Source organism: Diadema setosum, chromosome 2 (assembly GCF_964275005.1).
Source record: "Diadema setosum chromosome 2, eeDiaSeto1, whole genome shotgun sequence".
NCBI lineage: Eukaryota > Metazoa > Echinodermata > Echinoidea > Diadematoida > Diadematidae > Diadema > Diadema setosum.
The window spans coordinates 35865440-35877311 of record NC_092686.1 but is presented as its reverse complement, the minus strand read 5'-3'; the positions used below and the strand labels follow the sequence as shown (position 1 = coordinate 35877311).

At 36.4% G+C, this 11872-nt stretch overlaps 1 protein-coding gene across 1 annotated transcript in view; it reads left to right on the top strand.

The window, feature by feature from the left end:
• The window catches only part of LOC140244551 (uncharacterized), a 32972-nt gene that overhangs the window by 20237 nt on the left and 863 nt on the right, over positions 1-11872 (top strand). Inside the window, exon 3 of the mRNA XM_072324180.1 lies at positions 10210-10478. Coding sequence (XP_072180281.1) covers positions 10210-10478 — 269 coding nt within the window. The remainder of the gene's footprint in view (positions 1-10209; positions 10479-11872) is intronic.

Sequence of the window (11872 nt, the reverse complement as noted above, 5' to 3'; positions counted from 1 at the left end):
TTAGTAATTTTGCCAAGTCAACCTAAAAAAAAAAAAAAAAAAATGACATGGCGACATGAATTATCTTGTCAAATCGACTTCCTTAGAAGTCGCATAGTTATATTTAATTTGCTTGGCTTAGCTTAGCTTGCCAATTAAATCAGGAGATCTATCTCATCCACGTGAAAAGGATAATGTAGGCTTGTGTTTGAGCTTGTAGAAACAAGAAGGAAGAAAGGAAGCGAGAAGGCAGGTTGTGAATTTTCATCTTGTCAACTTGAGGGGCCGAAATGCGAGATATTATGATAGACGAGTTGTCTGGTCTTCTCCATTTCCGGAGATGAGATCCCACAACCCGTGTTTTCGCCTTCCCGCCTTCCCGGACCCGACAAGCCAGTCGAGAAGACGAGATTTCAGATCTAGCATTCTAATCTCCTCAAGAGGTCGAGAGAGCGAGATCACATCATCTCGCTTTCTCGCCTTCTCGGATCCAACAAGGTCGAAATCTCACATCTCGCCGCCTTTCTTTCTGGGACCCGAAAAGGTCGAGATAGCTAGGAACTTCTTGTCTTCTTAGTGGTACTTACAAACACCCGTAGAGTATAGGGATACATAGGCCTAATCTGTGCATATTCGTTCGTCAGGATGTGATTTCCCCCCTCCCGCTGATTCTCCAAATGAAATTAAGATAAATAACCAATCTGTTCATTATTCTTTTCAGTTATTTCCTGAAGCAGAGTCCTATTTCCTCCAGGTCCATGATGATGACTTCAACCAATGGATGGACATAGACGATACTTTTACGGTTGACAAGAAAACAGTCATTCAAATGCTGGATGAACAGAAGGGTAAGAATATGCAGATTTACTCATCTCAATCTGATGGAATGAGTGAGTTTATAATAGATTATGTGTACGCACTGGAAATAGAGAATGTTCGAAGAGAGCCCTTCAAGATTTACTCGATGCATAATCAAGTAGTTTGGCGCCCTTATGAATACAAGCATAAATATGGAGGAATGCCACAAGGCTTGTTCCTTCTTTGATGGGTCACAGCCACGAAGCAGGAATATTTCGTGAATAAAAACTGCATACCCCAATTCATAGGCGAATTTGTGGCTATTTAGACGTTTGAAATATATATATATATATATATATATATATATATATATTATATTTATATATATATATATATATACATATATATATATTATATATATATATATATATATATATATATTATATTATATATATATATATATATATACATATATATATATATTATATATATATATATATATATATTATATATATATATATATATATAGATATATATATATATATATATATATACATACATATAAAACAGGGCTTGACACTGCCTTTCTTTTTTGTCCGGTGACCTGTTCGGCCACTAAAATCATAAAATCAGAAATCACCTTATGATGGGCTCACTTTAAAATGTTTACAAATGGCGCTGAGCCCAGTCTATGATCAAATTCACCACATGTTGTCATAGGGTTCTGCATAATAGTGTGTGTGTGTGTGTGTGTGTGTGCACATAGTTCCATGACAATTGCTCCCATGAAATATCTGCACGCTAAGCCAAACATTATTTCTACCCACAAATATAAACCTAACCCTAATCGTAATCCTCACATCAAACTATTAAACCCTATCAGAACCTTAACCCTAACCCTAAGTCCTTGGAGAAAATAAGACCGGAGCAATTGTCGTATAGGAGCAATGTCGTTTCACCATGCACATAGGGAGGTATGTATTTCAAATCTATATAAATCTATAAAATTGGCGATGTTTGTTATTTAATTAACTGAATGTGTTTTACAGAAGCAAGACCTACAAAGAGGCAAGCATCTGGATCACCAACTGCTGATGAAAAAGGTGACCATGCACTGTATATCTGATGATCATTTTATAATATTGTACGAATTTTAGCTTACGAAATAGAAGACTCTGTGGTAATGTAGAGCAGTGTTGTAAAGCGGACTAATTTGCAAATTCAACGGCGGGAAAATATCAGTCATTTCTTGATGTCCCTTAACCGCGACAACCAAACTATGTGAGATGTTGTAAATCTTTTGGAAAGTATCTTTCTACTAATAACTTGATTTTTCAATTTGATTGAGCACTGCGATTTGTAAATATAAAATGTAAAGAACCTTCATAGTTTGCATTTTTTGTGGCAGTCAAAACTTCCCTGATGCCTGATTTCTCTGTAATTTTCTTTGAGTGTTGAGAGGGGTACTGCTTGCATCACTTTTGCATCACTCTGGAGTTTTTCTTTCGAAGGAGAACACCCTTAAATTACAGTTTTATCTAGTTTCATCCCTCGAAAAGGTGCAACAAATTTTATTTCCGATATAAAGTTTGACATGACTTAAAGGGTTATCATACATCCGTCCAGAGGGACATTCCTCACCGAGTAGAGTTGTGTTCACAGTTTCATACGACTTATCTTCTTACAAACTAGTACTATGATCTTATGATAATCTGCAGTTTGAATAATGTAGTTGGATTTAAAAAAAAAAATAAAAACAAGTTCTTCAAGATTGATAAAAACGAAATTCTCCATCTTTAATTGTATTTTTCAGTGATCATAACTGAAATCACATTGTCTATGGTAGTCGAAACGCCAAAGGTGTCAGTATATCTGACAATAAATATTCCAATGTTTTTGCTCAATTTCTCACTAAAAGAAATATAAAAGTTTACATGATGTCAGATAAATGTCACCAAACACTGTTTGATATATCCATAACTTCAGACTTCAACAGCACAGTAAATTAATGTGATTATGATATGATATGTTTTTCGATTCATTGTGTCATATCTTACAGGAAAGAGTTTGCTCCAAACCATACAAGCCATAAAGAAATTCAAATCAAATCACTGTGGCCAACACTATCCTGCGAGAAAGGAAAATGCAAGATCATTTGAGAAAACTTTTCAGATGGGCTGGCTTCATTTTAGCCCAAAGCGACGAGGTTATGTTCAAGTGAAAACGATGAAAGGCGGTGGCTCCCCGATTCTTCGCCTGAGGAGGGAAGCTACAAAAGAAGATGTGATTGCGTTGGGGAAAAACACCTTTTTCCCAAACGGACACTCCCAAATGGGAGCGTTGAAAGATATGGTGACAGAACTGGCAGACTTCGGAGCCAAGCCAATAACTGAAGAGGGATGGACTCTGGGCAGCAGTTCTGGCGCCGGAGTGAAACTACGACTTTACTTACTTACAAAGTTGAAGGTAAAAAAACAAATTTGTTTACAGTGTATTTGTATTTACATTAACAATTACATTGCTTTGTTATTCCATGTTTTTATACAGGTGCTTGGTATTTGCATAATGTACTTCTGCCTTTGATGTAAAAAGTAAAAATGGACCTTGCAAAACGTTATTAAGTTATACCCCCCCCCCCCAAGTCCTGACATGCACTATCGATTGTACTCGTCTTATCATCTACATTTTTTTCTTTAAATTAGTGTTTACTTTGATCGCTGCCTCACAGATTTCTATTAATTAATTAATTTGTTTATTTGTTTATTGATTTATTTATTGATTTATTATCATTATAACCACAAATTTGATCCTACGTTCCTGTTTAAAGTTATTTAGTAGTACCTCTTTAAAGATTGTTTTAAATCATTTATTATTGCAAATATCTTTCTTCAGGATGAATCCTCTTCTAAGCGCAGTAGTGACACAGTAACTGGGAGAGACATATCTGATCCAGAACTATCAGGTAAGATTTTCTTATTAATTTCTTTTGCATTATAATATGTCTACTGTTTTCTTGAAATTGTATAAACAAAATACATGTAACACAGCAAACCCCAAATTTTGGCAGAGGTAAAATATACGAGGACACACTATTTTCTCCTCGTCTTTTGTATAAAACATTTTTTTATTCCAAATCTTGAAGTTCTTGTAACCATTTGACTTGCAGGGATTTGGTCTAGGCTGTCTGGCTGGTCTATTTTGTGTCTATCCCAGCCGTGGATGGAAATTCCAATTTATCACCATAAATAGCAAACTGTATTTGACTCCATTGTCACTTGTTACACCTGTCACTCAAGGTATCAATGTTTATGCTGATATTGAGATTCTGAGAGTTTCATGCGCATAAAGGATGTACTCTATTTCCATCACCTGTTATCAAATTTAAACTTCTGTATATCATTATTTGCCTATATAGCAGGGCCATCAACCACCACATCCCCAGAAAATGATGGCCAAGAGATTGGAGCAGCAGAGTTTCAATCCCTCGAATCAGCCATTAGTATGCAGGCATTAACCTCTGAAGCCCTTGGAACTGAAGCGTCAGCCACCGAAGTCCAAACGTCACTCACGGGAGCCTTAGCATCATCGGGCTGCACATCAGAGGAAGCTTTTCCATTGCCTTTGGAAACAACTACCCCACTCCATTCCTCTAAAACACCCAGAGTAGGTCTATATATTTCTGTTCAAGTTTAGTGTGGTTCATAGGACAAGAAAATATATACATGTAGGTTGATAAGCGATGATAAGTTTTCCAACAAAAGGCCTTTAATCCATTCAAGATAATTTCAAGTAAGTCAGTGTGTTGTTGCTGGGTTTTTTTTTTTTTCCCATCTCACTATGTTTATTCACCTGTAGAGGTCTTGTAATTAATATAAGTTTTCATGTTAAAGGCAAAGTTCAGATTTAGGGTCTTTTGCAAGAACATTCTTAGATGTTGCAAGGTTCTTACATTCTTTTTTTTTTTTCTTCATATGAGTAGCAAACATGCAGTGTGGGGCGCAATGGACGTTCCTACGGTATAGGATTATAAACGTTCCTTCTTTATGATTAACCGTATTATGTTATGGTACTCGTCAAAAGTTTCATTATTTTCTTCTCAAACTTCCATCTCCATTCATACTGCAGGTTCTCATTAAGTCGAGCCTTCATGGCACGTGTGGGATATGCTGTAACAGTGACAAAGAAAGCTTCTTTGTGCTATGTGGCCATACTCTTTGCTTACCATGTAGCACATATTTTGAAGAATTGAATAAAACAGACTGCCCATTGTGCAAACGAGGCACACCGTAAGTGCTGTGCACTGCTTGGAACAGAATCGGTCGTCGTTTTTGGTGCTGAGTGGTTTTCTTCTTTCATCATGTTTTATTCCGTTGAATGATGTAATGCTTGTTTGATTTTTATTTACATTTTTGAATGTAACTGTTTTTCACTTTTCTATTTGAATAACTAAGAGAAGGCATATGACACAATATAAAGTCGTTGACAAAACGAGCGCCGTTTTTTTAGAAGCCAACCTTTCTGTTTGTAGTCTTAGGTATAAACGGGTTGCCATGCAGCCATAAATACTCCCCTTTTCATGCCTCTGTAGCAGTTCCAAGTTCAGCATTTACACAGTTCTTTGAAGCCTGTTTATAAATCTTCCATTGTCGACAAAAAGCAGTTGATTTTTTTTTTCACATTTTCAGCTCAAAACCAGATTTGCCCACTTTCACATAAAAACTAAATCTTTCCACCGAAAAGTGTATAGCTCTAAAATAAGTTTCAAAGACCCATCTTTTCAAAGGTAGTGGTTATGTGTTATGTGCAAGTTATAACTCTCCATTGATCAATTCACACACACATTTGAAGAATGCATCAAAATCAACTTTAATTGATGAGTTATTCAAGCACTCATTAAGAGCATAGATCGTAATTATGTCGATGCATGGGTACAGGCAACAGTTTACAGAGAGCAGTGAATAGTTTTAGATCATGAAGTTGCGATTTTCAAAAAGACAAGCTTCAAAAGAAAATATTCACAGCTTTTCCCCATGACTACAATGATTTATAATTATAGTGTTACTCTTTCTGACAAACCAAAATTACCAATGGTCAAGTTTTTTATCTGTTTGAGGTTTTTTTTTTTTTTTTGCCCCCACTATGACTCAAGATTTATTGGTAGTGTATATGGATAAGAACCTACGAAATATATCTCTATGCAATCACTTATAGGATGCTTTAGGTTTTAGCTTCATTTTACAGTTGTATAGTGAACATTCCGTGATCAAGATATAAAATGAATCTGGTTCCCCGCTCCCACTGCCAGTGCCAGAGAGTCGGTAAACCTACAAGTATGCTAGATCACACTTAATGCCAGGGGTGATGTGTATAGATTCTAGATCATTGACTCAAGTAAGCGCATGATCAGCGGACATGTTTTATAGTTGTTGTTTTTTTTTTTAATCTAATGTGGCTAAATTTATCAAGTCAAAAATCAAAATGGTTAATGTACTTTGGTATGTGCTCAATTTAAGCTATAACTTGCCCACGTAGGAAACGTTGTTTTCTGTCATGTCTTGAGACAGGAATTCCCAGTTCTTTTGGTTCGCCAAAGTTCCTGCCACATTCCAGCTATAAACTTCTGTACAAGTGAAATGAGTAGTTATAATAGTGAAATATTACTGAGAAGACGGCATATAAAAGTATGAAAAGTAAATGTATATGACAATAATTTTTGTTATCAAGATATGGTAAAGAGTTATTGGAAGTGGTATAGTTTGTCCGCAGCATTGAATGTGTGATTATAAAATGTGATTCAGCATTAGATTTGTTGACAACGAGAGCAAACAAGCCAAATTGTTAACACCTTCCAATTTCAGTATTGCCGTTCCGACATGTATTATGCATGTATTCATGTTTCTACATTGTAAATACACTTTCACCAGTTACAAGCCTATCTATGTACGTCCTTTTCTTTGAAGAAAAGTGCTGCCATGTATGTAGAACGTAGCTTTGTTATACAAATGCGTGCCTCTGCCTGTTCAGTTTATATTTTATGCAGTAAAACGTCATGTATTTCTGATAAATGTCTCTTGAGTGCATTTTTATCATTGTCTCGAATCTTAGGAATGTTCACAATACAATGTACACATACGATGGTTGCATGGTCCAAAATCCCCCCCCCCAAAAAAAAAACCTCTGTTATTTCTTGTTGTTTCTTGGTGATAATAAACCTTATTTTGTAAGCAAACACAGACATAACCATGAAACTTGTGTATTGTTGGAAGCGTAGCATGATTAAACGTGTCATTTGGACACAGTAATTTCACCAATAATTAGTGTGACTAACTTACTAAATAATGGACGGGGCAGCAGTTTTGTGAAAAAAAAAAATGAAGCCAATTGGCGCCATAATATTAGGACTAGCACAAGAGACCACATGGTAGTGTGTGAAACAAAATGATAAATACTAATGAGAACATGGAGAACGTCCGTCTGTATGATTTCTGTGTTTCTGTAAGTTGGGGAGCCAGGTGTGGTGTATGTGTGTGGATGTGTGAAGTAAACAGCGGTACACCATTCACCGTTGGTATAATTGGTACCAGCCCATTCCTAAATGCAGTGATGGGGAGGGGTGACAAAACTGTCTTTCCAAATAAATGAACGATTTGTAACTCTAACTGTTGCACGAGGAAGCTTTTCATTGCAAGAGTGTTTATCAATAGTAATTTTGTTATTTTGTTTTCCTGTAATACGCCTAAAAGCAATAAGATGGAGAGAGGGAAAGATGATGATGGTACAACCTTTAAAAAACAAATCTGATTTTACTGCAATTCTGGTCATTTCATCAGAATGCCAAAACCAGTAGCCAAAATCTATATTCTTTTCTGAACATTATATGAAGTGAATTCTAGGATTTTTAGGTTTTATGATTATCTCATTGTCGAACACATTCTCGTAGAATTACATTGTACTATCAAAAAACAAACAAACAAACATTAACTGATACATTAACTTATGAAGGGTTTCACAGTGATTTTGTTGATTTATACAGCTGTATACTTCACAGTCAAAATTTTGATGTGTATAATCTGAACAGTATTTCACTGTACTTTTAAACCTATATACAGTAACATAATATGAACCAACATCTTAACTTTTAAATGGAACACAAAATATTCAGATTGGGAAAAACGAAAGACCGATATCTGGGCAAGCTTTGGCTTAAATCTGGTTCCCCTGTAAATACAACCTTTTGAGATACTCTTGGTTGTTCCACTGCAGAATTGTAATTACGATCGTCGATCTCAACCCATGATAATGAAAGGCCCCAGGTCCTCTGTTTTGTAACTTTGGGTTCATGTACAAATTGTAATGTCAAAGGGCTAACGACGACGAACCACAATACATTTACATGCATGTATTGTAAAATCAAAAGTAGGCTACCTGTATGGCAGGGCTGCACACTAACCCATTTCTTCTAATGTTCCGACCTGTCCGTTGGCCCAATAGGTACCCAATTTTTCCATTTTTCACTGGTAAATTCCTGAAAAAGTTACTGGTCTGACAGTGATTTTTAATGGTCAAGGACCGTCTTGGTACAACTTGGTACAGTTTGTACGTGTATATAATAAAACCCCTTAAGGGTGCCCATTGATATGATGACAAACATAACGAATTAAGTTTCTTAAAGTTCCAAAAATTGTTGCTGTCTTTAATGGTGAATATAGTTATAAAATCTTGCTCTGCAATTAAAGGGACTGTAGGCCTACAGTACTGGTTGAGGTGGGGATTCATGTTTTGAACATTCCTACGTGAGATAATGAGAAACCTGTTATGAAATATGAAAGAGAATGTAATTTTAAGAAGGATCCAACGTTTATTAATTTTGATGAAAATTGGTTTTCAAAATGGCTGAGATATCCAAAAAAGTGATAATGATAAAAGGCGACAGACCACGCCTTTTATTAGGATCACCTTGTTTCACCTTGTTTTTGGATATCTCAGTCATTTCAAAACGGATTTTCATCAAATAAACTTTTGATACCCCTAAGAATAATTGCATGCTCTTTGACATCTCATAGAGTGGTTTCTGAATGTCTCGCAAAACGTCAAAAGCTAAATCCTCACCTCAACTAGAACTTTACATCCCTTTAAGAATTGGACTTGGGACCAATTCAGCCACGAGCGTCACTGATATAAGTCTAAATCTTATTAATGCTGCAGACGATGAAAATTATAATATCGAGTATTTTCTGCACCCACCCCCCCCCCACACACACACACACAAAACTGAACGTTATATCACATCGTGGAGTTACGCATTTTTGCAATCACAATCCACCATGCAGTGTTTGTACATTGCAATTTACGTAACGTTGTGCAGTCGACATACCTTGCAATGTTCTCTTTGTTTTCCATCATGCATGAGTTAACGGTTAACAAATTCTCGTAAGATGTATGGTAACCGTTTTTTTTTTCTGCATTCTATGCCCATCTTGTCTGTCATCCAATCTTTGAAGTGTGTTTTATTGAAAAGCGGTACATGTATTGAATTTCTGTGTGAAATGTCATCAAAATCTTGCCTTTACATTAAATTTCCCGCTGTTTTTCACAAACTTCGAAGAATTTGAGTTTTTCATAATTTTGTGATCATTGTTTGGGGGAGTTTGTGTATGTTGGGTGAGAAGAGAGGGACGATTTATAGATTTAATCAAGTTCGTCAAGGAGAATGTCGACTGGACGAGATTTTAGTCAATCAATATCAATTTCTCTACGTTGCGTCATTTCCCACATTCCATGCTGTAAGAGCGACCTGAGTCATATCTTCATAACGTCTGCAAAATCACGACATCTCACGTATACCTGAGAAATCGATCGAATTGCAATATGACTTCAAATCCCATTTTGAAGGAAAAAAAATAAGATTATTCTCAGCTGCGTAGTCGAATGCTAAGTTTCCCATCTGGCCGTTATCCACCATCATCAGAAATCATGTGACACCCACGAGAAAAACGAAGCATGATTTTTAATCGATATTTTACGAAAATCCATTTACCGTGTGGCTGGCACGCGTACTTAGGCACTTCGAATGAATGCATCTGCAGTTTATATTGAGACATAAAATTTGATACGTACCGAAGCCATCAATCATGATTTTTTGCTCCGATAGCTACCCCCGCACATTTTTTTTTTTTTTTTTTAAGCGTCTTTAGCTTCATCGGGAAGCTTTTGGAATCATTATCCGTCACATTAATTCATTTCCCTATTTCCGCATCTCTATTTGAGCGGGTACAAAAAGGTTTCATCATACTTGAGATTCCATCTTGCACGCGAACGCACATACATTCACATTCGATCTAACACATGCATATTGTATGAAGTCTAATCACATCACATTGTTGTCTTATGAATTTATATGTATATCATGATTTATCTTTCTTTGCATTACAGCATTGGCGCTTTCGTCGGCGGCTCACTCGCCATCGTCATCGCCATCATCATCTGCATCATCATCTGCTGTTGTTGTTGCTCATGCTGCCTCTGTAATCGCAGACAGACACGACGACGGAGCATGCGCGGCAACGGGGTCGGGCGATCGGCCGTGGCATACAGTACGTATCCTGTTTGCGGTGGCGGGCCTCAGGCCCGCGTCGTCCGGGGTCCCCGCCTCTTTGGGCGGTTTGTCCCACTGGCCCACCTTCCCATAATCAGGCACCTCCGTAAGTGACACATAGAGCCCTATATGATCCCAGGCTCGCCAGCATCAGAGGCATGTCACCATCGACCATCGTAGAGGAGAATATGTGACGTCATTTCACCTTTAACCCCCATCGGAATGTAACCGTTTTTTATGCGTTTTTTTTTAATTTTTTTTTTAGAATTACCATTAACAAACGAAGAAGTTTTCATCTTATGATTTTGTTTCTCCATCCGCACATGTTCAGCAATGCACTCTTCGCCAAGTCATTATTTCATCCGTCGATTTGTCTAACCTAGTTAATTCACTTCATTCGTCATATTGGCAATAACACCATTTAGTTTGTCGTAGTTATAGTGATAACAATATATATTCCAGAAACAAAATAATCCATCTGCAATGTCATGCAACTAAAAGCTTTTAACAGTAATGAATATACAATAGCAATCTTGTGTACGCCACAAGCTTAATTCCGTTTAAGCATTACGGTATTATATACCGAATGTCAATCAGAAGGGAGAATTGGGACATCAAATTCTAAACCATTCTGTTCTGTGCAATGTATATATATATATATATATGTGTGTGTGTGTGTGTGTGTGTGTGTGTGTGTGTGTGTGTGTGTGTGACAGTGTTATTGAGCTTATATAGGAAGAAAACATTTTTGATGATAATGTTACTGTTGAAAATCACATCTACTTTCTGTTTTTATTGTCAATTTCAATGTGGAACGCCATTCTAGTTCTTGCATGTCATGCACATAATAGCTTAGACTAACTTATATAAAATTATATAAATTTTATATATATTATAGAAATATAGTATATATATATATATATATATATATATATATATATTGCGTCAAGATTTATCCTCGCCGTTATAAATCAATCATAAACTTCGAATGTTAAATAATAAAGAGATCAGGGGAACCAAATGCATCAATCAGGAAATCTAAAGGGGAATAACGGTATACCTCGGAGAGAGAGGAGAATGATACAGGATCATATATTATTGCGATTCCTTTTGCAATACATCTGAGGATATTGGTGAAAAAGCATGATTAGGGCCTATTATACGCAATACTGAAAGCTGGTTGTTTCTTAAAGGGATGGTACAGTATTGGTGGAGATGAGAATTGGGCTTTAAACTTTTTGCGAGATACCAAGAAATCACTTGTGATATAGTACAGAGCATACCATTTTAAGAGGAATTCAAAGTTTATTTGATGAAAATCGGGTTTGGGTGACTGAAACATCCAAAAACAAAGTAAAACAAAGCGATCGTAAGTGTGGGTCCCACACTTTATTACAATCGCTCTTTTTTGGGGGGGATATCTCGGCTATTTCAAAACCAATTTTCATCAAATAAACGTTGAATCTCTCGTAGAATTACATGCTCTGTCATATTTCCTAA